Source organism: Phascolarctos cinereus, unplaced genomic scaffold (genome assembly GCF_003287225.1).
Source record: "Phascolarctos cinereus isolate Bilbo 61053 unplaced genomic scaffold, phaCin_HiC Scaffold_5;HRSCAF=322, whole genome shotgun sequence".
Taxonomy (NCBI): Eukaryota; Metazoa; Chordata; class Mammalia; order Diprotodontia; family Phascolarctidae; genus Phascolarctos; species Phascolarctos cinereus.
Genome location: NW_027555958.1, coordinates 263,051,351 through 263,078,483, shown reverse-complemented (window position 1 = coordinate 263,078,483; position 27,133 = coordinate 263,051,351). Strand labels below are relative to the sequence as shown.

General features: G+C 37.9%; 1 protein-coding gene across 2 annotated transcripts in view; it reads right to left on the bottom strand.

Annotated features, from left to right (window-relative positions):
• Nucleotides 1-1,437: 1,437 nt before the first annotated feature.
• Nucleotides 1,438-27,133, bottom strand: part of LOC110193899 (myosin-3) — a 40,246-nt gene continuing 14,550 nt past the window's right edge. Inside the window, exons 11-41 of one of the 2 annotated variants that reach the window (XM_020965941.2) lie at nucleotides 21,824-21,927; nucleotides 21,604-21,742; nucleotides 20,341-20,459; nucleotides 20,099-20,248; nucleotides 19,310-19,480; nucleotides 18,914-19,220; nucleotides 18,763-18,833; nucleotides 17,905-17,992; nucleotides 17,699-17,816; nucleotides 16,601-16,724; nucleotides 16,362-16,498; nucleotides 16,013-16,268; nucleotides 15,394-15,636; nucleotides 15,117-15,293; nucleotides 14,894-15,039; nucleotides 14,644-14,734; nucleotides 13,934-14,323; nucleotides 13,700-13,826; nucleotides 12,270-12,388; nucleotides 11,904-12,100; nucleotides 10,022-10,205; nucleotides 8,748-8,913; nucleotides 7,873-7,997; nucleotides 7,106-7,414; nucleotides 6,775-6,978; nucleotides 6,573-6,698; nucleotides 3,951-4,121; nucleotides 3,724-3,828; nucleotides 2,839-2,934; nucleotides 2,587-2,724; nucleotides 1,438-1,596 (exon numbers count right to left, since the gene is read on the bottom strand). In XM_020965941.2, the coding sequence (XP_020821600.1) occupies nucleotides 1,573-1,596; nucleotides 2,587-2,724; nucleotides 2,839-2,934; nucleotides 3,724-3,828; nucleotides 3,951-4,121; nucleotides 6,573-6,698; nucleotides 6,775-6,978; nucleotides 7,106-7,414; nucleotides 7,873-7,997; nucleotides 8,748-8,913; nucleotides 10,022-10,205; nucleotides 11,904-12,100; nucleotides 12,270-12,388; nucleotides 13,700-13,826; nucleotides 13,934-14,323; nucleotides 14,644-14,734; nucleotides 14,894-15,039; nucleotides 15,117-15,293; nucleotides 15,394-15,636; nucleotides 16,013-16,268; nucleotides 16,362-16,498; nucleotides 16,601-16,724; nucleotides 17,699-17,816; nucleotides 17,905-17,992; nucleotides 18,763-18,833; nucleotides 18,914-19,220; nucleotides 19,310-19,480; nucleotides 20,099-20,248; nucleotides 20,341-20,459; nucleotides 21,604-21,742; nucleotides 21,824-21,927 (4,922 nt within the window). In that variant the 3' untranslated portion in view covers nucleotides 1,438-1,572. The remainder of the gene's footprint in view (nucleotides 1,597-2,586; nucleotides 2,725-2,838; nucleotides 2,935-3,723; nucleotides 3,829-3,950; nucleotides 4,122-6,572; nucleotides 6,699-6,774; nucleotides 6,979-7,105; nucleotides 7,415-7,872; nucleotides 7,998-8,747; nucleotides 8,914-10,021; nucleotides 10,206-11,903; nucleotides 12,101-12,269; nucleotides 12,389-13,699; nucleotides 13,827-13,933; nucleotides 14,324-14,643; nucleotides 14,735-14,893; nucleotides 15,040-15,116; nucleotides 15,294-15,393; nucleotides 15,637-16,012; nucleotides 16,269-16,361; nucleotides 16,499-16,600; nucleotides 16,725-17,698; nucleotides 17,817-17,904; nucleotides 17,993-18,762; nucleotides 18,834-18,913; nucleotides 19,221-19,309; nucleotides 19,481-20,098; nucleotides 20,249-20,340; nucleotides 20,460-21,603; nucleotides 21,743-21,823; nucleotides 21,928-27,133) is intronic. The other variant, XM_020965942.2, reaches the window with a different exon arrangement.

Sequence of the window (27,133 nt, the reverse complement as noted above, 5' to 3'; positions counted from 1 at the left end):
GAGGAGGATTTGATACCTAGTCAAAAGAAGCAATTGACTTATCAGCACCATCAACAGCCCCATTGGCTTCCCTCCCCTTACCTTCTGGTTCACCTTCTGGCAGGCCTCCAGGATACAAGGATGAGAGTAATAGTTTTGAATCCAAGGGCCTAAGGGCCCTTATTTGCTAGACACAATGGAAGGGCAGTATTGGAAAGGTTGCCTTCAACTGCTGGTTGACTTTGAAATAGTCCAGACCCAGTGAAGTTACTATGATTCCATGTGGTTCTAACACTTTCTTACTGATTGGAAATATGACACAATTTTAAAAATTTATTAAATTGCTACTCTGCCTAAGGACATTGCCCTGTTCTTAAGAGGCTTTCAGTCTAGTTGATAACTACATGCTCAAAATAAACTCTAGAATTCATGAAGACAAAGAGAGAGAGAGAGAGAGAGAGAGAGAGAGAGAGAGAGAGAGAGAGAGAGAGAGAGAAAGGGAGGAGGGAAGAGTCTCTTCTCCTCTCTTTTCTACCCTAATTTTGCTGGGGCTCTAGTATCCCTAAAAGAATGAAGAGAGATGAGAATACATGGTTCATCACTCGTGGGAATAGACCCTATCATATCCATTTTAAGGACAGACCCACATCTCTGTCTCCCACATATCTGAGAGTAATTGTTCTGAAAATCTCAGAAGAGAAGCATCCACCTATGCTTCAACAAAATAGAGGAGATGTGCTAGATGAACTCCAAGGCCCCTTCCCACTCTCAATTTCTATATTTCTCTGATTCCATCTATATGTTGTCATTTTCACCCATTGATCCAGACTATAGGTTTTCTAAGGAACACAAGAGAATCTGACAGAGAGGAAAACAAGAATATGGCTGAGGGAAAATGACAGAAACTGAATTAAGATTCTGGGGCATCTAGGTGGATAGAGTACGAGGCCAAGAGTGGGGAAGACCTGAATTCAAATCTAGCCTCAGACACTAGCTGTGTGACCCTGGTCAAGTCACTTAACTCTGTTTGCCCCAGTTTGCTCATCTGTAAAATGAGCTGGAGAAGGAAATGGTAAAACATTCTAGTATCTTTGCCAAGAAAACCCCAAATGGAGTCAGGAAGAGTCAGACATGATTGAAATAACTGAACAACATGAATCAAGATTGGGGCAGGGAGAGGGGTATAAACCTTCATATTATGTTCTTCCTTCAAGTAAGTAATTAGATCAGTATTTATGAGAACATGACAGCTTTCAAAGTAATTTCACAGACTCTCTTGATCTTCCTAAAGCTCTGACAGATAGGTAATGTAGTTGTTATCCCCATGCAACACTGATACAGGCTCCTTTGACTCAGCAAATTATTGGCTCACAGAGATATCACATCAACATAAACACAAAGGTCTCTGCATTATTCAGCTCTAGGTGGGGGAAAGGATAGAGTGAAGCTGCTCAAAAGTGAAAGCGGAGAAAAGTTTATTATGTGCGTGTATATACAGGTGAGAAAAAGCCACATGGCAGCTACAAGCACACATGGTTAGGAACCAGGGAAATATACATTTTGCATATTTTCTGCCCAGCTCCCAGAAGTAGATCACTCTTCACTTTCATGTACCACCTAGGAATGGGGGAAAAAAAAGCAAACTTTTTTATTCACATCAGATATCACTGCATTGATCTGCTACCAGATCCTTACTCAAGGAATCTACATGCACATATTTCAATATGAGAACTCAAGTACATGTTATGGCCCTTATATCTATGAACAGCTACATATATAACTTTAGGCACTCTATTATTTGGAAATTCTGACCCTAAAACTTCTTTGGAAGAGAACAAATCAATATTTAGGCCAAGAAATAAAGAAGTGAATTTTTAGCAAAAGTGACTACAATTATCCGTACCACATTAAGACTTTTCAAAAATCAGTATATTGTAGGTTGGCATAAAAAATTAAATGAGAATTTTTGGAGAGTTTTGCAGAGGCTGCAGACGACAGGCAAAGGCCTGAAGGTGGCACAGAACCTATGACCAAATACTTAACCCAAATTTTACAATAAGGTAATGTAAACACCCCATAAAAGAAAAAAAAATTCAGACCTCTCTTGTATGAAGGGAGAGCCAAAGAATTTTACATGAATTTTATAGATTGTGGGGGCACAAACTCCCATGCTGTAGAAGGGATAACTATATAATACAAATGTTTTTCAAATAAGTTTTCCCATTAACCTCAATTATAAAATTACTAATATTTCAATAGGAAAAAAATCCTCCCCAAAGGCATGTCCCACTTAGTTCCCAGTTGTTACCTTCCTACTCCTCCCATCATCAAAGACACTCCCCTCTCCCCAGGGTAAGGCCTAGATACACAATATCTGAGGTGAACGAATTGTTAGAACTGTGTAATATGCCTGCTTTGATGAATCCTCAAAATATACTCCCTAGAAACCAAGCAAAGGGAAATCTCAATGGGACTTCTATTCTTTCCCTTTGGGGAGACTCTTCAAAATGGTAGCTTATGCTTCCTCACCCATTCTTGCTACCTTTTGTCTAACTCAATACAACTAGTCCTCCATATCAGTAAGAGTGTTCTTTAATGCTAACTTACTCTGGTAGAGGTAAAATCTCGGGTCTTAGCTCTTAGCTTATTGACTTGAGACTCTGCAATATCTGCTCTTTCTTCAGCCTCCTCCAGCTCATGTTGAGCTTTTCTGAATTTGGTGAGATGAGCATTAGCTTGTTCATCCTGAAACAAAGCAGTCAGAGGAGGTAAAGATCATGGCATGGGTTTCATTATGTCTTTTGTAAGAAATAAGGATGGTTTGCCAATTTCTTAAGATATCTGTGTTGTATGACTTACAGCCTCCTCAGCTTGTCTCTTGTAGGATTTGACTTTTACTTGGAGTTTATCCACTAAATCCTGTAATCTTAGCACATTCTTCCTGTCTTCTTCACCCTAAAAAGATAAGACAACCATAATAAACTTAACAAGCTATAGGTGGTAGAGCAATGGTGAATACCATTTGAAAAAAATACAGATTAGAGGCACCATGGTCAATTCTCTCTAGTTCTAATTGCCAGGATAATCACAACAGGAAATTCTCCCCATCTGGTTCCAGTAGCTCTGACAACTCTTTGCCACCTGATTGGACCAAATGGAGTTCAAACTGCATTAGTAAAGCATCAAAAGGACCGTTAGTTTTCTGCCACCACTCAATCAATCAAAAGTCATTTTTTTAAGTCTCTACTATAGGTCAGATACTTTGGTAGGCACTGGAAATACAAAGACAAAAATGAAACAGGGCCTACCCTCAAGGAACTTACAGTCTATCAAGGGAGAAAATGTATAGACGTCTATGTCTATTTCTGTGTCTGTATATGTATACACAAAATGTATACAATGTAAATACAAGGTAATATGGTAGTGAAATCACTTTCAGCTAGCATTATGAGGAAAGTCCTCACATAGGAGCTGAGCTTTGAAGGAAGCCAGGAATTCTAAGATTCTAAGCTATAGATCTATCCAAGGGTTTGGTATCTCTGTTTTATGACTGTGCTCTCTGGAACACAGTCACATCACACAAACCCTTAGGCATTTCTTCTTCCTCTGATCTAATTTCTCTCTATCCTTCACTTCTGACTTTTCCTAAAACATTCCTATTTTCAGTATTTTTGGAGAGAAAATGGAAAGGTTCAACCATATCAGAAAAGGCAAAGCAGGAAAATATGTTTTTCTTTCACTTGCCTGATAAGTCAGCTCTTTGACTCGCCGTTCATATTTCCTGAGTCCCTTAACTGACTCTGTATTTCGTTTCTGTTCTCCTTCAAGTTCAAACTCTAACTCTCGGATCTGGAAAAGTAATTGAGAATAGTTTGCAGGTATAGCATAGGTAAGAAGAGAGCGTCTAGGTGGCATAGTCCCCCACTCCATTACATCTAAAAGGGAAAGTTCTATTTAGCTCTGATACGTACCCGCGTCTCCAGTTTCTGGATCTGCTTCTTTCCTCCTTTCAGGGCCAGCTGCTCAGCCTCATCCAGGCGGTGCTGCAAGTCCTTCACGGTCTGCTCTAAATTCTTCTTCATCCGCTCCAGGTGGGCACTGGTGTCCTGCTCCTTTTTCAGCTCTTCAGCCATTATGGCCGCCTGGCAACATAAATTACATTCACTGAATACCACATGTTTATAAAGGATTTCAAGTTTTACAAAATTTTCCTCGCTGTGAGGCAAATAGATAGTACCATATTTGAGAAAAGAAGAAAGAATGAAATAAATGGGGGCTAACACTAGATCTAAGAATAACACCCAGCATAACAGAGACCTTGGCAATGAAAAATAGATAATAAATTGGAATTTATATGTACATATTTAATATGGACCAAAATCCAGGGAAGGAAGCTCTGTTTCACAATATAAAGGACAAGTGACTTATTCAGAGCCACACAGCCAGTATATTTCAGAGGCAAAACTTGAAACCAGATCTTCTTGATTTCAAGGTCAGCTCTCTCTATCTACTTTTCCAATGTTTCCTCTTAATACAAAAGCAAGAATCGGGTGCTAATTAGAAAAATTATTACTATCAGAGAAAAAAATGATAATTTAACAATATTTTTAAAATAATTATGGTTACAATTCTAACGTATACTGAAAAGAATAAAATATTCAGTTCCTAAAGTAGTAATCCTCAATTAATCACTGCTTTTCCCTTTTCTTAGGCTAAACTTATTTGGCTTCTTTAAGTATATTCAGTGCTTTTATTATTTAGTGCTAATCATTGCTAAATAGAGGTAGTGAAAGGACATAAAAATATAATTTTACAAAGGAAACTGAGACATGAAGAGGTTAATTTCTATTAACATTACACTACTAAAATACTGTTATATTACCAAATTCTGGAAATAATATAATCATAGAATATAAGGGACCTTAGAGTTCAACTAGCCCAACCCCTTGTTATACAGATTAATATGCTGAGGCCCAGGAAAGTGAAATGATTTGCTAAAATTCTCAAGGTTAGTGACAGGTTAGACCTGAGACTAATCTGGCATTCTCTCTACTATCCCATGGGATGGTTAGTGAATGTTAGGACTATCTTATGCTCTTTCTGGCATATCTTGGTTCCTATAGAGGTTCTTCAGGAAACCTGGTAGCTTTCTGATTTCATCTGGTTGGGTCCATCCTAATCGGCTGCAATCAACTAGTGAGAAGAATGGATAATGCATAGAGAGATCAGATGCTCCACTGGTACCTCCAAATTATAAAAAAAAAAAAACAACCCAGAACCTATAGGAAGACCTTCAAAATGTTGCATGTATTCTTTGGGAAGTATCTATGGAAGAATATGGATACTAATCACACAGTATAAAAAGTAAAAGAAGTATACAAAACCCATATCAATGAGATCATAGAACAATCAAAGCATTGAAGAAGCATAAACAGAATTAAAATTCATTCTGTATTTCCCAGTCATGGAAGAGAAAAAGTGGTGGTGGTGGTGATAGTGCCAAGGACAATATCTGGATCAGCAGAGCTTTGTTTTTATAGTTTCTGATTTTGGGGGGGAAAGCCAATAAATTGTAATGATTTACAGCCAGCAAAAAAGACAGGACTGAAGAGAAGGTGAAAATTCAAGGACAGAGATGCATCTGTGGCAAATAACATTTGAAGACCTGAGAAGAGATGAGATTCTCTCCAAGAGATATAAAAAAGGTAGGTGGATCTAATATAAAACTGACATAAAAAGTAGAAAAGCTAACAAAACTAAAGGAGAAAGAAAGCCAGCCATATGTAAAAGAACAACAATTGGGGAAAAAAAATTCTTAGTGTACCCCAGAGAATGGTATCAAAGCTACAGGTACATAACTGGGAGAATGATGTCTTCCTTAAGATGATGGGAAGAGAGGTGAGGGTAAAGTAAGGAAAGGTTAGGTAAGGAAAGAGGAATTTGTTAGGAAATGGTAATGTTTGTCAGGGAAAATGGTACCAGTTGGTCTCAATTTTGCCTTTGCAACAAATCAAAGAAAGAAGGAATGGGGAAGAAAAAGAACATAATAGCTTCTAGTTTCTCACTTGCTGTGGTATCTGTGAGGCACTTTTGCTGCATATACAGCATTTTTCACAAGAAGGGAGGATACCAGGTGAGCCAGAAGTATATAGAATAGAAAAAATATTTACAGAAAATGGCATTCACCACACCCATTCATATATGTATATATATATATATATATATATATATATATATATATATATTCCCTATTGTTAAGAACCAGTTCTAGTGATGCTTTAATAATCTTGCTATTAAATGATGAAGCTGCCAGTTTAGTGGATGGAGTGCTGGACTTGGAGACTGGAAGACTTGGGTTCAAATCCTACCTCAGAAGCTTACTAGCTATGTAACCCTAAACTAGACTCAACCTTTTTCACACTCAGTTTGCAAAATGGGGATAATAATAGTGCCTACATTTGCAGGGTGGTTGTGTGAATGAACATATGTAAAGTGCTTTGTAAACCAGCATATAAAATGCTAGCTAATGTTAGAGTCCTTGGCAATTGAATAGAGAATAAAAATAAGCAGTTATGAATGAGAAAAAAGCTTACATCTGTTATCGCTTTTTTTGCTTTCTCTTCAGCATTTCTTGCATCCCTACTGGCATCCTCGACCTCACTTTGGAGTTGGGTAACATCCGTTTCAAGCTTCTTCTTTGTATGAATGAGGCTGGTGTTCTAGTGTAAAGGGAAAAAAAAAAAGTTAGCCTTGTGCCCAAGGCTCCATCTCTTTTCTCTCCTCATTTTTACTTGCCTGGGTGTGTAGCAGTTGCACCCTCTCGTTGGAATCCAAGAGCTCCTGCTCAGCCAGTTTCCGAGCTCTCTCAGTCTGTTCCAAAGCAGCTCGGAGTTCCTCCACTTCCGCCTGCAACAAATTGGCTCTGCGCTCCACAATGGCGAGCTGTTCTTTCAGGTCCTCCTGGCCTCGGAGAGCGTCATCCAGATGCAGTTGGCTATCCTGATCAGAAAGACAAGAAATATGTTCTTGAAGGTAGAAGTATTAGAATCATGACCACGATAGCCCAGGGTCCATGGTTTTACAAACACTGGTGGCTAAGTCAAAAGCTAGGGTGCACATCACCAACCTTGAGCTGTCCTTGAACATTCCTGAGGTGTTTCAGCGTCTCGGCAGCCTGGCGGTTAGCATGGCTCAACTGGATCTCTATTTCATTTAAATCTCCTTCCATCTTCTTCTTTATCCGGATGGCCTCATTCCTGCTGCGCACTTCTGAATCTAGGGCACTCTGCATGGTCTCCACAGTTCTCTGGTAGTTTCTCTTTAGCTGTTCAATCTCTTCATCTTTCTCTGCTATCTTTCTATCAATCTCTGATTTTACTTGTGTCAATTCAAGCTGGATGCGGAGGATTTTAGCCTCTTCATGCTCAAGAGCTGCCTTTAAAAGGAAAAAAAAAAACTTATACCAGGGACAATTCAGAGAACGCTATGTTTGGAGCCAGTGAAGGCCCAGCTAAATATACCACCTGCCATTTCTTTAATACACTGAAACTAAGTTTCCTAGTTTATCTTCAGTATATATCCATGTTGGTAAGTAGTTACTAGCAATGATAATAAATCTCATCTTTGAGATCTTATATTTATTTATATTTATGCAATAATTTTCTTAAAGGCCTTCAAAAGCAATTCTTAACATTATTACACCTTACAATGATGTTATGCAAAGGGTAAGAAAGGTATTATCACTGCTATTTTACAGAGGAGTAGTTAAGACAAGGAGAGGAAAAGGAATATAATGAAAAAATCACGAAATAAAAACAGATATTGCAAACCTAAGCCAGGGCTCTATCCATTCTCACCCTATTTCCCTCTGCTTTTCTTAACACTAAAACCTACCTCTGCTTCCTCAAGAGCAAGTTGCGTATCAGCTTTTTCCAACTCAATCTGCTTTCTTGATTTCTCAAGTTCATGAATGGTTTTACCATTTTCAGCAATTTGTTCAGTAAGATCTGCTATCTCCTCTATGAAGTAAAAAGTGGACATTAGTTAAAATGTCTTAAAATTCAAAAGATTTTCTCAACTACTAAATCTGAAATTCTGAAAGGTTGGTAGATGGCAGAGTAGATAGAGTCAGGAAATCTCATCTTCATGAGTTCAAATCTGGCCTCAGCTGTGTGATTCTGGGCAAGTAACCTATTTGCCTCAGTTCTTCATCTGTAAAATGAGCTGGAGAAGGAAATGGCAAACCACTTCAGTATCTTTGCCAAGAAAACATGAAATGGGATCATGAAGAGTCAGACACAACTGAAATGACTAAACAACAATAAAATCTACCAACATAGTTTTGAGGGGGGAAAACCAACACAGCTATATGTAAAACGACATATGCCTCACTGAGGGTGCAGTCATGTCTTCTCTGTTAGTACTTTGCTTTTTTAAATTGCTATCATATTCTCCAACAGCAACCAGTGAGGACCCCATACACAATTAGGCAGCAACAAATGCTTCATTAACTAGTATAGCAGAAGCCTCCCAAAGTCGATACTGTATATGTACAAATTTCATTGATGGTAATTACTATCTATCTGTTTAGTGGTAGCTAAAGACATTTTTAACACATGGCGCATTCCCCTCCTGGCAGTCCTGGAACTGCTAAGTGAGTCTGAGGGCCTCCTGGGTCAGTACAATTCCTCATTCTACCACAGTAATGTGGAAGAAGTACAAAGGCAAGAATTTCCATAAAATATTCCATATTAGCTACTAGAACTTACGCTCTAGGTTCTTGTTTTCTCGCTTCACAGTTTCCAGTTGATCTAAGGCTTCTTCATAGGCATTTTTCAATTTGAAGAGTTCAGTGCTCAGAGAGCGGGACTCCTTTAGAGCTGCTTCTAACTCAACCTGACTCTCCTCACACTTTGTCTTCCATTCAGCCAGGACCTGAAAAAAAGCAAAGGTGTATTGAATTATTCACTGCATTATCCAGCTAACAGACATCTCTGCTTTGCTTTTACAAACTCTGCAACCATTAGTATGGAGAGGCAATGTCAGAATCAGCCTTGACATTTTCTGACTTTTGCTTCTCTTTTCCTTTAACCTAGTTCTGTAGAAGAGTGCAGCCCATCAAGTCACTTTCTCAGGCAGATCAAGACTTTGCTCCCTCCCATCTCTCCAAATATTTATATTTCTCATATCTAAAATTGTTTTATGGGCCACATATGTGGAGAGAAAGAGAGAGAGAGAGAGAGAGAGAGAGAGAGAGAGAGAGAGAGAGAGAGAGAGAGAGAGAGAGAGAGAGGGAGAGAGAGAGGGAGAGAGAGAGAGAGAGGGAGAGAGAGAGGGAGAGAGAGAGGGAGAGAGAGAGAGAGAGAGGGAGAGAGAGAGAGAGAGAGAGAGAGAGAGAGAGAGAGAGAGAGAGAGAGAGAATTTGTTGGCTGTGGGTATTTTATTATTGTAGAAATTGGTTCTGAACTATGTAATGTTTCATTAGTAGGTTTTAAATTAGTATATTTGGTCCTGTTGAAGGGGAGTTTTCCTCACGAAGCTTTAACTATCTCTTTAGCTTCAAGTAGATTAGCAACTGGGTAAAGAAAAATCATAGAATCATATAGCTGGAAGGAAACTTAGAGGTCATATAATCAAACCCCTTTTTTTAAAGATAAGGAAACTGTGACTCAGTTAAATAAACTACCCAAGAACATGTAAATTCTAAATGGAAGAACCAGGGTTTGAACTTGGGTTCTCTGACTCCTAATCTAATACTATTGCCTCTTAAAGGTCATTTTGAACTAAACAGCACAATATAATCTGGAAACATCTGCATGAGTAGAGACAACCACAGTTTCAAATAGAGCCATAAAATGGCAAAGTGGGAAGGAATTCTAAAGATCATTTCATCAAAACTGAAGACTGGAGGAGATATGACTTATCCAAGGTCATACGGCTGGTTGGCAGCAGGCATATGGTGAGAACTGAGACATTCTCTTTTCCCGACCAGCACTCTTTCTGCTATACCCCACTGCTTTTACCTTGCATCTTGATAAGGTACCTTATCAAAATTCCTCTGTTTTTTGTCCAGAGCAGCTGCCAGTGAGTTGGCTCGCTCAACATCTATTATAAGGTCCTCCACTTCTCCTTGTAGCCGCTGCTTCGTCTTTTCTAAGGAAGCACACTTTGCATTTACTGCTTCAACCTGCTCCTCAGCATCTTGAAGGCGCTGAGCAAGTTTTTTCCTTAAAGGATAAAGACAAAAGCAAATTCTATTAAAGTTTCACTACTTTTAAAATATATTTATTCAAGTCAAGAAGCATTTACTCATGCTTACAACTATGCTAAGCACTAGGGATTCAAAGAAAAGCAAACTTAGTTCCTGCCCTCAAGGTACTTACAATCTCATAGATTCATATTTAGGTTTGGGAGGGATCTTGGGGGTCATCTAGTCCAACCTCCTCATTTTACAGATGAGAAAACTAAAACTATGGTCCATACAGGGTGAGTGACTGGCCTAAGGCCACACCAAGAAGTAAATGACAGAGGTAGAATCTTAACCCAAGTCCTCCAACTCCAGTGCCAATGCATTTTCCACTGTAACATGTTGCCTTTCATTAATCTACTGCTTATGCTTCTTTTCCTAGCATCTACTTATTCCATCATCCCTAAAGCACTTCTTTCTTTCTTTCTTTCTTTCTTTCTTTCTTTCTTTCTTTCTTTCTTTCTTTCTTTCTTTCTTTCTTTCTTTCTTTCTTTCTTTTTTTCTTCCTTCCTTCCTTCCTTCTTCCTTCCTTCCTTCCTTCCTTCCTTCCTTCCTTCCTTCCTTCCTTCCTTCCTTCCTTCCTTCCTTCCTTCCTTCCTTCCTTTCTCTCTCTCTTTCTTTCTTTCTGGCAATCAGGGTTAAGTGACTTCCCCAGCGTCATTTAGCTAGTAAGTGTTTTAATCCGGATTTTAACTCAAGTCCTCTTGACTTTAGGGCCAGCATCACTTAGCTGCCCCTTAAAGTATTTATTTATTTTCTGCAAAAGATAAGCTTATCTTGTCTCCAGAGATGATTAAAGTTCTTTATCTTATTGATGTAAACTTATGGAATATCAGATATCATTTTGTAGTATGGCAGAGAATAGAAAGAAAAGACATATTTCATTAGAGCTTTGGTTTCTAAAGCAAAAGATTTTATGTACAAGTGATTCTAAATTCAACATAATAATAGAATATTGATATAGTGCTTAGAGATTTGAGAAGTGCTTTATTTCATTTGGTCTGCACAACAATCCAGTGAAAAAGATATTATTGTCAAGTGATCTGCCCAGGACCACACAGCTGGGAAATGTCTACCACTCTATCCAATACTCCATTTAGCTACCTAAAAAGGCATCTAATGTGATAGGTAGAAGTGACAGGCCCAATATTTGCATTACTTTCCTCCTATCCTCCCCCCTCTTCCCCCAAGCATATGTTAGGATAGATTTCCCCTAAAAGGTGACAAGGCCATGACTTTATTGGCCCCAAATTGGAGCAAGACTCAAGCTGAGTCTCCCTTGATATGGCTTCTTGATGGGCTCTACTTCTGTTGATGGGGCTTACTAGTTGCTTATGAGCATAAAAGGTCCCATTCACAGAAGACTGGTGCCCTTCAGACTTGGTGGATATCTGAGACCACCACCCTATCCCACTGACCAGATGCCTGTCTATATGGAGACAAAGAAGGCCATATGACTTAAGTGCTAATGCTTATTCTTTCTAAGTTAGGGCTAAGTAAAACTCCTTTTGTTAACTGGTTAATGACCTATGAGCACCTCATTTAGTCTCACTTAACCTGAACAAACAGGATACCAGTATCTATCCATTTTAGGTGAGGAGAAAACTTTGGTAGATATTGGCCATTTCACAGTGGAATTTTTATGTTAATTTCCTCCAAAACAAACAGTATTTCATACTTGGCCTCCTCCAGTTCCTCTGTGCGCTGAATAGCATCTGTCTCATACTTGGTCCTCCATTGGGCAACTTCACTATTGGCCTTGGACAATGCCCTTTGAAGCTCAGCCTTGGCTTCTTGTTCTTCTTCATATTGTTCCCGTAACAAATCACAGTCATGACGGGAAGATTGTAATCCATGGGCCAGGGCATTCTTAGCCTAGGACATAAAGAACAAAGAAAACAGAATGGATCAAGATAAAATGTTAGTACTACTTGTGGAATTCAATTTTGGTTGTTTCTGTTAGCTACAGAATTTTCTTATTCTGGTAGTAGTAACAGAAAATGTAGAGCAGTAGGCAAATATTACCACAGCATATAGTATTTACCTTGGTCTCTTCCTCCAACTGCCTCTTGAGTTCTTCAATTTGTTGAGTAAATGCTTGTTTGCTCCTAGAAAGCTGGGATACAATACTTTCTTTTTCTTCTAGCTGACGACTTAACTCACCTGTGATCAAAAGTGGGGATGGGAGAGGTAAAACTCTTTAATATCATCAACAAACTGCTATTAAGTGCCCACATATGACACTGTGCCAGTTATTAGAGATAAAGAAGCATATGACATGGTTCCTGACCTTATTAGACTTATAATTTTGTTAGGGAGAAAGGATATGCACATTAAATCACAAATTTAAATTAGCAAGTAGCACATGCTAAGTGCCAAATGATATGATACTCTATAAAAGCCATTGAAATGACTTCAATGAATCTTCAGTTCTTTGGTTGTGACTATCAAGAAGTTAATTTACCTGTGAGGCAATGGATCAGTCTGGGAAGACTTGTTTTCCTGGTCAAAGGCACTAAAAGCATTTCCTTCTATCCTTGCTATTTCTCAAGCCTAAGATCTTTAAAATTGACTACCTTTTTAAAAAATTACATTTTCTTCAATGGTTAAATCAACCAACAGTATTTATTAAGCACCTACTATGTTCTAAACAGTGTACTAAATGCTCAGAATATAAAGAAAAAATAATCTCTTGTTAAAGATGAACAAACTAAGATCCCTTCTTTGGGATGTCTTGCTTCCTTGCATTAGTAAAAATTCTCCTTATAATCCCCAATTAAGAAAAAGGCACAGAAAATGGATCACTTGATTTCACTAATGGCAAAATGGAGGAGTTGTGAGGTCTCAGAACTAGAAATCTAGAAGGTCTATGTTTTTGTGCCAGCTCTCTAACTCATCACATGATTTGGGACATGCTTCTTAATCTGTCTGGGCTTCAGGCTCCCCAGTTGTACAATGAAGAAGCTGGACTAAATCATGTTTAGGTTCTAAAACTCTACGTTGCTATGATTTGTTGAGCAATTGTTCTTTCCTATCTTCTCCAGAGTTATCCTCCTTTTCTGGTAAATCACCCAACATCCCTTTGTGAGCTGTTTCAATTGTCCTTCCTAAAAATGAACTTCCTTAGATATTCTCTAAGGCTTCTTGTCCTTAGTAAGAATCAGCTTTGTCTTTGATACTCTGATTTCATCATCTGGGGGTGCTTTTCATGAGTCTGCACATTCACTGATGCAAGCTTGTATTTCTTTTCTTCGGCATTTTTTTTCCTTTTGCTTAGGCCATTGGGGTTAAGTGACTTGCCCAGGGTCACACAATTAGTTAGTGTCAAGTATCTGAGGTCAAATTTGAACTCAGGTCCTCTGAACTCTATCCACTCTGCCACCTAGCACCCCATGCTTGTATTACTTTTGAAAAATATTTAATTCACTCTCAATTCTGAGTTATTTCCGTTTGTACTTTCTGTCGCATTCTCACCTGACTCGGTCTGTAAACGAGCCTTCTGAGCAGTCAGCTCATTCAAACTCCTTTGAGTTTCTTCTGTCTTGCTTCGTGACTCACTTATCTGGTCCTCCAATGTCCGACATATCTTTTCTAGATTTGCCTAAAAAGTTGAGAAACCACAGGCTTATTATTCTGCTTACAACTGAATCAACATTCGGGATTCCAATTAGTTAGGAGCTTTTGTCTTGATATTTAAAAGAAAAGCACCTTAGATTTCGATACACTTTCCACATTGCTAGCAAGGTCATCGATCTCCAGCTTGAGTTCACTCTTCTCCTTCTCCAGTTTCTGTTTGACCCTCTGCAGGTTGTCGATTTGCTCACTGAGTTCAGCCGCACTATCTGCGTGCTTCTTCCTCAAGGTGGCAACCATAGCTTCGTGCTGCAGCGTGGCCTCTTCAAGATCCCGGCGCAACTTCAGGAATTCTGCCTCTCGCTTCTTGTTGAGTTCGATCTGGGTTGAGGTGACGCCTCCAGCTTCTTCCAGTCTTTCACTCAGCTCCTCCAGTTCCCGGGCATAATCACTTCGCTGTTTCTCTGCCTTTGCCCGAGTGGCCCTCTCAGCTTCAATCTCCTCTTCCAACTCTTCAATTCGAGCCTGCATAAGATAATTATGCCATGGTCACTATTGCAAGGAAAACTTTAAATGTAAAAAAAAAAAAGTTAATTGTTAAGTAAGAAAAGTGTAACATTCCATGCAATGCAGACACAGTGATGATTAGTTTTTCTTACTTTGTGGTTATCACGTTTCTAAGAGCAGAATGAGAAAGAACTTGGAGGAATAAGTAGGGGCCCATCCATTTGACTTATCTTTACAACTCCCCAAATTGCCATCTCCAGCAGACCCTTTGGGGCAGAGAATAATTGGCGTGTGATTGATTACATCAAATACTACATCATCCCTATGAAGGTCCTTACTTGTAGTTCTTTGATTTTCTTTTGGAATTGAAGGCCCAAAGTCTGCTCATCTTCTAGTTTGCTTTGCAACTGACTATATTCGAAGTCCTTCCTATAGAAGAAAAAAAATTAAAAATACAAAGAAAACACATCAGAACCACACACTTTTAGATCCACAAGGGACATTAAAGATAACCCAAACTCATTTTACAAGCAAAGAAACTGAGGCCCAACTAATTTCAAAATAAAAATAAGTAGTTTTATGACATACTTCTTCAGTCTTTCATCCAACTGCTGTTTGTCATTTTCTAAATCTAATATGGATTCCTGGGCAAGTTTCAAGTCTCCTTCAAGCTTTCTTTTATTCCTTTCAAGATCTACACGAACTTTCTTTTCTTGTTCCAGGGAACTTTCAAGCTGAAAGAAAAATAGGTTTAGTTTGATAACAAATGGCTTTTAAATTATGAGCATTTGCTGAGCTGACCATCACTCACATCATCAACTTGTTGTTCCAGTTTGCTCTTGGTTTTTGTCAATGTATTGACTTTGTCTTCTTCAGCTTGGAGGTCATCCAGAGTTTGTTGATGGGCCTCTTGGAGAGCCTTCTTCTCCTTCGTTAGCTTTGCAATTGTTTCATCCAGGCCTGCCAATTCTTCAGTTAGGTTTTTAACCTGTGAAAAAGCATACAGGAAGGCATGATAAATTATCTGAACAATCACCCTGAGTCCCTCAGTGACTTACATCAAGAAGAAATACCCGCAAAGATCATACCTTGTTTTCTGTAGCATGTTTTTCCTTTTCAACCTTGGCTAGTGTCAGCTCAAGGTCATCAATATCTTTCTTGAGTTCTGAACATTCATCCTCCAGTTTTCTCTTCTTGGCTGTCAGTTCAGCATTGATCTCTTCTTCATCCTCAGCCCTTTCAGTCACTTCCTTGATTTTAGCTTCAAGTTGAAATTTGGCTTTAATCAGCTGGTCACATCTTTCCTCAGCATCCAACAAATTTTCACTTTCCTTTGAAAGAGAGAGTTATTTCTTTTAAGGAGATAAGTTCTGATGTACCTTAATCCTTAATCCTCAGTAAGAACTAAGTAATATTCTCCAACTAGTAAATGTCAGCTTTTATATTGAAAACCTAACATTAATTAACTGGTGCCTCAATTAATTAAAGATCACAGATTTAGAATAGAAAGGGACCTTATAAATCAACAATCCAACCTCCTCATTTTACAGATAATGAAACCCAGAAGGTAAAGTGACTTGTCCACAGTCACATAGTAGTAAATAACAGAGGAAGAATTTAAACCCAGGTCCTTTGACTTCAAAACATTTTCATTGTATCATGCTAGCTACTAAAAGGAAATGGTAGAAAGGATTACAAAATACATACAGATTGTACTTGGAGCTGAAGGTCATTTTTTTCTTGTAGCAGAGTCACCATTTTTTCCTCAAGCTCTTTCCTTTTTGCCTCTGACTTGGCAAGTTCATCTTTTGTTTTCTGGAATTCTTCCTTGATGGTAGCCATCTCCTTTTCTGTTTCAGCACTCTTGAGAAGGGGTTTAATCTTGAAAAACAACTTCATCCAAGGCCAGTGTTTGACATTCATGAATGAACGAATGTTGTACTGAATACAAAAGATGGACTCCCTGTAAGAAAACTTTGGTTACTTTAAGAAGAACCTCTTTTCTCCCAAATTGTGTTGTGTGTGTGTGTATGTGTGAGCTAAGACAGTACTCTACCTTCTCTGGACCATCTTTTGGAATTCCACTCTCATGAGGAACCCTCTGCACACAGCCTGAGTCCGTGTAATCAATTTAGCCAAACGATCATCCCTCATTTCCTCCAAAGTTCCCAATAAGCCAGCTTTAAAGAACACCTTAAAGGAGAAAAGTCAAAGCAACACTTAGTTTTTTATTAGTTGTAAGTATGAAAGTAAGCGTCTAACATATGAAATATATTGGAAATATTAAGCAATTACCTTGGTATGTCCAAATTTGTACTGTGTGTGGTCAATATCAATAGATGCCAACAATTTTTCACAAGCTTTCTTGCTGTCAATAAACTGTCCCTCTGGGATAGCACTAGCATTCAATACACGATACCTGCAAATTTAAACATAAGACAAATGTTGGATTGTTAAAGTCGTAAAAACCTCAAGGCAAGTCTAAGCAACTCATTGTAGAAATAAAGAAACAGATGCAAAGAGCTGAAGTGATTTGCCCGAAGTCATAGGTCTACTTAATGCCAGAACCACAGCTAGGACTAACTTCCCCTGACTAGGATACATGCTTCAATCTCTAGAAAAGAAATATGCATCTCACTCAAGTGGTGAATTAAGAATTCCAGAAGTTACTAGCTGTGTGACCCTGGGCAAGTCACTCAACCCCAAACGCCTAAAAATAAATAAATTTTTAAAAAAATTTTTAAAAAGAATTCCAGAAGGAAGTCCATCAGTTTTCATTTGAAATAGATCTCCTATCAGTACTTCTCCATTTCAGCTAACAAATACATAGACCTAAGTCACAGTTCTAACCATTATCACTCTCCTGCTCAAGACATTACCATGGCCCCTATTACCTCTAAAATTCCTCACTGGCATTAAAAAACCCTAGCCTTGTCATAAATGACTATTTTGCACAACCTATAGTCTAGCTAAGCTAGTATTCTTGCTGTTCCTCAAACACGCATTCTTTCTCCTGTTTCTGTGCCTCACCCTTGTCTGGAGTGTACCCATGTCCTATATCTACCTCTTAGAATTTCTAGTTGCCTTTAAAGCTCAGCTCAATTGCCATTTCTTACATGAGGCTTTCTAGATCCTCCCAAATGCTGGTATCTCCCACCACCAAATTACCATGTAATCAACTTTGTATATACTTCTCTGTATACATGTAGTCTCCTCTAATTAAGAGTCAGGTATATTAATATCAGGAACAATTTCATTCTTGTCTTTGTAACCTCAAAATGCCTGGCATACAGGAGCCTCTTAATAAATGTCTTATTATTCCATTGATTGGTTCATATGCCAGCATTATCCCTTCTCATTAGAAGATTAAGACATGAATTTTTAATCCCATACCTTTGTTTAAAATCTCCATAAAGGATCCTATTTGGGAATCCCTTTCTGCAAATTCTGATACCTTCCAGGACACCATTACAGCGGAGCTGATGTAAGACAAGACTGTGTTCCATGGCCCCTGAGATATAGGAACCAAAAGAAAAAATCAGATTCACACCAAATTATCTGGCACAGAGAATGGTTTGGAGATGCATATTGGGAATTACCTGGGGTTTTGGTTTCATTGGGAATTATACAACGCACAAAATGAGGGTGAGTTGTTCTTAAATTTGACATCAACTTGTTCAGATTTTCCTAAAAAAAAAAAATACAAGGTAGGCATGTCACAAAGCTTTAAAAGAACATATACTTTCCTCTGATTTACCACCCCTTACTGAGAAGCTCTAGATTTTCATGTAACAGTAAGAAATATCCTTTAGAACTATATATAAATATAAATGAATAACAACTTTAACCTTCAGTTTTCACGACAGATGATTTTATGTGGACAGAGGTATAGTGGAAATGTTAGTGGTACATATTCAATTACATTATCCTCTTTTAGCCAGTTTACTGACTCAAAGTAGCTATCATTTGTATAGTACTTTGAGGTTTGTAAAGTACTTTACACACATTTTCTCATGTGATTCTCAAAATAACCCTATGAGGTTGGTGCCATTATTATCTCCATTTTACAGATGAGGACACTAAGTCTAAGAAAGGCTAAATGACTTACCTAAGACATATATATATCTATATATATCTATATATATCTATATTATCTATCTATCTATCTATCTATATAGATATATATATAGTCAGAAAGGATTTGTCAAGGGCCTACCATGTGTAAGTGTAGCCAGGCCCCCACTTAGTTGTGTCAAACACGGTAAAAAATAATAATCAGTTTCTGGACCTACTGTCATGATTGTTTCAACTGCAATAAATCACATTGTTAATATATTCCATTAAATATCAGATGATAAGGTGATAAGCTTAAGGCAATATAACAGCTCTCAAATAAATCTGGTTGGAACTCTTGGTTTTGAGCTTAATGAATAAAAATATTTCAAAATGTCCCTTACCCGGAAAAGAGCTGAGACAGTTTGGAATGAAGACCCCTTCTTCTTGGCTACCTTCTTCTTTCCACCATCTGCTGAAAGAAGTAACTATAAATTCTCAACTCCATAAAACTAATTAGGACCAAAAAAGAAGATAATTTCTTATTTTTACTACCATCTACAGCAGAAAAGGTGGCATAAAGATGAGCCAAAAGTTTGTTAGATGATTTCTGGTACAATCCAACAACAGTCTCATTCAGAGGATCCTTGTTCTTCTCCAGCCAACCACTGACACTGTAGTCCACAGTGCCAGCATAGTGTATGAGGGAGAAGTGGGCCTCAGCCTTCCCTTTGGCAGGCTTGGGTTTCTGGAAGTTGCTGGACTTGCCAAGGTGCTGGTCATACAGCTTGTTCTTGAAAGAAGCATCTGTTGCTTTGGGGAACATACACTCTTCTTCCAGGATGGAGAAAATGCCCATTGGCTATATTTAAATCAGTGCAAGTTAATAAAGATAAATATGAACTGTGGTGACATATCGTACAGGAGGACTTTTTTATAGTAGATAGATACCTTCTCAATGAGCTCGATGCAGGCCGCCAGGTCCATCCCAAAGTCAATGAACTCCCACTCGATGCCTTCCTTCTTGTACTCCTCCTGCTCCAGCACAAACATGTGGTGGTTGAAGAACTGTTGCAGTTTCTCGTTGGTGAAGTTGATGCACAGCTGCTCCAGGCTGTTATACTAATGCCAAAGGATCATTTTAGTATGAAATATCAGACTTCAAATCAAAATTTAAAAGCTCAACAAAGATTTCCTTCATTGCTTCAAGCTTTGACTTTTCTACAACCTTCCTACTTTGTTTCCCAAACCAAAATTCGTAAGTTTCATCCTATAAGTGAAGGGAGTTGGGCCAGATAGCAGCCTCCAAATCCAATGATCTCTTATCAGATTTGAGTAGATCACAGTCATCATCTCACTTATATATTTACGTCTGTTCTCTATATCACAACCGAGAGGATACTGCTGTTAAAGTATCTTCTTGTTAGTTCATTATTGATTTCTAAACATTTTTTCCAAGATAATGTGTGGTGCTATCTTTGATAAATTTCTTTTCTTCCTATTTTAGTGCACAATATATAATTTAAAATTGTAGTTGGCTATCGTATCATCTTTTAAAAATAATTGCAAACCTTCCAAATATGGCGCTTCTCTTCTACCTAATCCCTTCTCACTCTAGTTTTGCATAAAAATTCCATGAATGGTCAAAGTTAGTTTACTGTGGCTACAGCAACAAACACACCAAGGCCCCAAGAACAAAAGTTGTAGACAAATTCACTGCTAGAAAAGAACATGACAAACCTCAAATATTTCAAAGCCTGCAATGTCTAAGACACCAATGAAGTGTTGTCTCGGCAGCTTAGTATCTAGTTGCTGGTTGATGCGTGTTACCATCCACAAGAATAATTTTTCATACACTGATTTGGCAAGTGCATTTACAGCATGGTGTACCTAGCAAGGAAAAAAACAAACAGGCGTTTGAGTAAAAGCCAATTGCTGTCAAGTATTAAGCATTACCTATTTGATCTGAGATAGTCACTTACCTGATCTACAGTTTGACCTTTGGTAACATATTCATTTCCAACTTTCACCCTGGGGAAGCACAAGGCTTTCAACAGATCAGATGAGTTCAGGCCCATCAGATATGCTGTTTTGTCAGCCACTGGCAAAAAGAGAAAGACAATTTACATGTGAGATCACATGAGGATTAAATCAAATGGAAAAGCTACGTAGTCCATCATTCAAATACTCTCAGAAGCTAAGTTTTCAAATGTGTAAGGCTTTTCCCCCCTCTTAATAGTTCTCACTTCTATTTGCTCTTTCAAAGGAACACTGATTTCATTAATGCATGGAACTTACTATACCAACACCCTTAACTACTTAAGTAGATGGTTTTATTAATTGCTATTTTGAAAGAAGGGAAAAAAAGCCAATTGCCAGATTTTGGTGTTGAGCCTCTCTGAACATAGAGAAGTCACTGGACAAACAATATAGTCTATATTACTAAGTATACAGCACTGGCACAGCCTTGGAGAATTCAAACCCAACGTGCCACAGATCAACAGTAGTCGACAGAGTAGGAAAATGATCAGTAATGAAAGAATAAAATCCTCAGAACGAGATTTTTCTCTCAGGAAACATGACACATTTTTTCAGAAACCAAGATCCAAATCTAGAATGTCTCCAAACCTTAATGACACTCAAATGAAATAGTAGCATCCTACTGACTCAACAAATGTGAATGACAACATTCCCCAAATTCTTCATCTTTGCAAGTGGAGGAAAGAGCTGTAGATTTGGAGTCAGAGGACCTGGGTTTGAAACCCTGCTCTACCACTTCACATCTATATGAGTTAATTGTTGTTGTTGTTGCTGTCCAGTTGTTTTTCAATCATACACAACTTTTCATGACCCCATCTGGGGTTTTCTTGGCAAAGTTACTAGCGTGGTTTGCCATTCCTTCTTTAGCTCATTTTACAGATGAGGAACTGAGGCAAACAGAGTTAAGTGACTGGCCCAGGGCCACACAACCAGTAAGTGTCTGAGACCATATTTGAACTCAGGAAATCTTCCTGACTCCAGGCTGAGCACTCCATTCACTGTGCCGCCTAGCTTTGGACCAGAGATTTGAGTTCTTTGTGCTTCATTCTTCTTACGTGTAAAATAAAAATGAGGGCATTGGAACTCCCAAAGTTAGGGCAGCAGCTCCCAAAGAAAATCTTTCAGGTTATTTTCACAAAAACAACCCAGAGAACAATCACAGTAGGATTCTTCTCTAGTTTATGGTTGATTGTTAAGATTTTTACCTTCAGTGCCATCTGGCTCTGCCTGTTCTTCTCGCTGTTTCTGCTTGAACTTCATGGTACCATAATGCATCACAGCCCCTGTCAGTTTGTAAATTCCTGACTTCTCATCTGGACTGAAGCCCAGGATGTCAATGGCACTCTAGAGTTTAAAAAACAGCAAACAAGTTGACCAGAGTGGTAGGCAAGTAATCTTCTACATCTCTCATTCCATTCTACTTACATCTGTGGCCAGCAGCTCCTCTGTATCATCAATGCTCGCCACCAAGATTTCACCCTGGCTAATGAATGGGTAGTCATAAGGATTGGTTGTAATAAGCAGCAACTCTGAAATAAAATAGGAATTTTAAAAGATTACCCAGATGAAAGAAAGAACAGTTCTATTCTAGAACCCATATCATGAATTTTAACCATTGTATTTTGCTCTAGAACTGGAAAGTCTCCTCTTAGAAACAAATCTAAATCTGAGAAGTGAGATCGATAGTAGAAAATTAAACTCATTGGAGACCTTTGTGACCCTCCAGCACATATTACTTAGGTAAAAGGTTTTAAAGAGAATTCCTGATTCCTTGTCCTTGTATGTCAGCATTGTGCAAAAAGCCCAAGAAAGTCTGAATGGAAAATTGACGTTTGTCAATTAAGAAATAATAGTATTATAGTCATGTAGGGGGGAAAATACAGCTTACTTAAGATGTGTACTATTCCAGAAGAGCCTGACATTAAATCTTTTAGAATTATATCTTTAGCCACCAACAGTGTTATATCTCCAGTTTTGAGATGGGATATACATCAACTACCTACCATGAAGGTACCTGCTGACCTAGGGTAGCAAATTCATCATGAATCACATGGTCAGAGGTACATGAATTGTACTATGGTGTTATGTCATATGCCTTAGATTTAGAATATTTGGATTTAAATCCTGGGCTTCATTACTTACAACACTACCTCTGTGACCTTAGGCAAGTCACTTCATCTCTTTGGGCCTCAGTTTCCTGTTTTGAAAAATGAAGGAGTTGGACTAAATTATTTCTAATGCCCAAATTAGAGATATCAATAAAAATTTAAAATAAAAAATAGAGAGAAATAAAAGTTGGGGGCAAACAGAGGGGAGTAGAGGATTGAAAATATCCCAGCCAGAACAATTTTTAAGATGGCAAAGGATATGGTAGAAAGGACAGCTAGGTCATAGGTATATTGAACATTCACAAGTTCTCACACACTCATCTGTCAGTAAGTAGGTTTTGGTTACAGAATAATGTGGGGCTGCCCTGAAAATATACAGATGTAGAACTTTTGATCAAGATGGATGCAACAAGAGACAGACCACCCAGTTCCCATATATGTACTCCAACAAAAAGCTAAAATCTGCTTCAAATAAAGTAATGATCAAGAAATAGAATGAGAAACTATAGACAGGGCAGCTAGGTGGCACAGTGGATAGAGCACTGGCTCTAAAGTCAGGAGGACCTGAGTTCTAATATGCCCTTAGACCAAACACTTAACACTTACTAGCTGTGTGACCCTGGGTGAGTCACTTAACCCCAATTGCCAAAAAAAGAAAAGAAAGAAAGAAAGAAAGAAAAAGGAAGTATAGTAAGTAACTTCTTCTTCCTCAGAACTGCACAAAAAGTCGGTCATAAGCCCATAGGCAATACAAAAGGAAGCCACCAGTAAAGTCAGTGCTAGTGTAGGCAAACTGTTAGCCTCTACATCTGGCCAGAGGCAAATGTATGCTGGAAGGCTCTGTGTTCAGAGGCAGCAAAAATAGCAAGTCCCCTGAGAAAGAGCCAGGGAAGTCAGAAAGCCTCAGGGTGGGAACCTTGGAAGTCTTGGGAATCAGCAACAACCAGAGTGACATGGCAGTGCTCAGACCAGAGCACCCCAGGTGCGTAGAAGCTCTTTGGTCCTAACACTCTATCTAGAGCTGTCATAAAGGGCCATGGACATACAGCACTCTGAAACTCAAAAGTCTGAGGTTTTTAATACCAGTAAGTAGATGTCAGCATAGGAACACAGGGTCAGACCAAGCAGAGGCTGCCACCCACCTAAAAAGTATGGGAGAAGGAACATTCTGTCCCTGGCCACAATTTCAGGGACCAAAGCTGGAGAAATGATTAAATCAATGAAAGCATTGACCACTGTCAAAAATTGTTGAAGATCTAAAGATCCCCAAAAGAAGGGGCAAGTAACTATGGAGCAAGTATAAGAATAAATTCAAAAGAAAAAATGGCTTTCCAACAAAGACTACATAATCACCCAGAGTATTTAGTTACAAGTCTTTGAAAGCTAGAATGGACCAAAGAGAAATTAATGACTCCATGAAAGAGCAAGAAACAATAGGGGAAAAAAAAGATTGAAAAAATAGATGAAAATGTAACATATCTAGAATAAAACATAACTGACCTGGAAAACAGGTCAAAGAAAGATAATTTAAGAATCATTTAATTCCTGAAAACCATGATAAAAAAAATCAGACTGTTATATTTCAAAAGAGCTTACATATCTACTTGTCATAGATAAGTATCCAAATCTATTAGAACCAAAGGCAAAATAAAGATATCAAGAATCTACTGATCTGCTCCTTTAAAAAAAAAAAGGAAAGAAAAAAGAAAAGGAAAAGTCCTAAGAATGTCATAGCCAAAGCCCAGAGCTCCCATATCAAAGAAAGAATACTTCAAACATACAGAAAGAAGCAATTCAAGTCACGGTCAGTATAACACAAGACATGGCAATTTCTCCTAAAATCCAGAGATCTTTGGATACAATATTCCAAAAGGCAAAAGATAAGGGTTTATGATCAAGACTAACTTACTTGAAAAGTTTAATAAAATTTTACAGGTGGAAATAGTCCTTTAGTTGCATAGGGGATTTTCAAGAACTTCTGATGAAAAAAAAAGTTCTTAGAAACTTTGAAATACAAACATAAGTCAAGGGAAACCTAGAAAGACAAATTTATTTCAACAAATGGAAGGTACTGTATTCCAAATAAAGTGAGAAGAAACAAATGTTGTTTCATAACTTTAATATCTTCAAAGTATATTGATGAAATTAAATAAGAAAAAGAGGACCTGGAAATAGATGGGTTACGTTCTGAGTATCTGAAGAAAGTAAACAGATGGAAGGGCAAAAGGAGGGATATATTGGTATAGAAAGGAGGAAGTGGAGCTGGAGATGACTATTTCTTATAATTGTGGTCCATATGAAGAAGAGTATATATAACTATGGAGGAAGGGGTAGGGGAAACAGGTATCAAAGGAAACTCACTTTTACCTGAAATAGGCAAAGGAGTACCCAACACAAACTAAAACATGAATAGCTTTGGTAACAATAAATCAAATTCAATAGGAAAACATGTAGCAGGGGGAGTTAAGGAAGCAGATAATGCTGGGGGGAGGAAATAGGAGCAAGCAAAACAAAATAAAGTCCTAATCCTGAAAGAGGCATTAAAAGAGTAGAAAAGAAAAGAAAAGAAAAACTACAGTCTATGGGGGACACCCACCATTTGGGGAATGGCTGAACTGTTATAGTATAGGAATGTAATGGAATATTATTGTACCACAAGAAATTATGATATATTATTTCAGAGAATTCTGGATAGCATGAACTGATATACAGTGAACTGGGAGAAAAATTTATACAAGTACAACAGCAGTATAAAGGAAAACAACTCTGAAAGACTTAAAAACTCTGATCAATGCAATGATTATCTGCAGAGTCCTCAGAGCTTTGCCTGGCACATACTAGCTAATTTGACTTGACAACCTACAATGAAGCAAATTATCCATCCCAACAGAGATGATGACAGACTTAAGACACAGAAAGTCATCCATGGATACTATATGGTTTTGTTTTACTTGAGTATTCTTATTTGTTACAAGTTTTTCTTTCTTTTGGTTTTTAATTTGAGTGGGGATGTGGAAAAGAGGAGGGTTTAGCAAAAGTAATGCCCCCCCCAAAAAAAAGCAGGAAGGGAATGGGGAAAGAGTCATCAAAACATTTTGAAAACTGCATTGTAGTGAATAAAAAGTAATTCAGAAGGAAACACAGACAAGCAGCACAGTCTTCACCTGCGGGACACACTAATGCACTATTGATAAATCTGTGAATTGATCCAGTCATTATGGAAAGCAAATTCTGAGCTATGCCATAAGTCATTCAACTGTGCATACCCTTCGACCCAAGAATACTGCCCTGAATCCTATAACCTATAGAGAAAAGAAAGGGACTCAAATATACAAAAAATATTTATAGCAGCTTTTTTTGTAATAGCATAAAACGAGAAACTTAGTGGGTGCTTACCTATGGAAAAGTGGCTAAATATGTTATGATTTATGAATGTAATGGAATATTATTGCATCATAAGATATAACAAAATGGACAGTTTTAGAGCAAACTGGGAAGACCCATATGAATTGATGTAGAGGGAAGTGAACAGGGCCAAGAGAACAATTTATATAAAGACAATAGCATTGCTACGGTCAAACAATGCCGAATTATTTTAGAACTATAATCAAAATACTGATAAACCACAGTTCCAGAGGGCCAAAGATGAAACTTTCTACTCACTTCTTGACAGAGAAGTGTCAAAAGACAGAATGAGAAATACATTTTTCCGAATTCTTGTTATGATGATTTTCTTTTTTTCTTTGCTTTTTTTAAAAAATACAATGGCTTGAGTTGGAGGACAAAGTAGGAGGGAGAGAAACTAAATGCTTGTTGATTAAAAATAATTTTGTAAATGAGAAAATAATTTGTGGAATTATTTTTATATATCAAATTATATGAAACAGAGGTTCATAGTTTCATGTAAAATCTTTTTCTGTGTGTTTTGCTGTATGTATAGAAATGCTCTCCTTTTTTATGTTTGTCACAGATTTAAAAATATATATAGTAAAATACAGGTGCTTCATTTAACTGAAATTGAATTCTTGACTTGTCTTGGGCCATTTAAGTGCTTCTTCATTGGCCCAATGAAGTGTGTTATTTTAAAATGAAAAATGTCACCATTTAAGCTTTCTCCACTGAAAATGCATTGGTGGATTTCCACCCCATTGTGCATTTCAGTGAGCAACTTTTTCCAAATTAGCAAATTGTGTGTGTGGACACAAGGTGGCACTAAAGGACAAGAGAATTATTACTCAGGGTAGTTGACTCTTGTTTATGGGGTCTGTGGTTTACAGATAAAATTTTTAGACTCTCTTCCTTATAAGTCACAAAATACACTGACCCTATCACCTTGTGATAGCCCCCATTGTCACCAAGTGATGGCAGATTTTTAAAAAATTGTTTTCTAACTGGTGTATCTGTGTCAAAATGGCTATATTTCCAGAGCAGTTTACCAAAAGGGACTGATACAGTGGGAAGAGCAAAGAAAGAAAGAAAGAAAGAAAAGAAAGAAAGAAAGAAAGAAAGAAAGAAAGAAAGAACAAAGTGGGAAGTCAAAAGACTCAAGTTCCAAACCCAGGTCTGCCATTAACTACCTGTGTAGTTTGGACAAATTACTCACCACTCTGGGTCTCATTCCTCATCT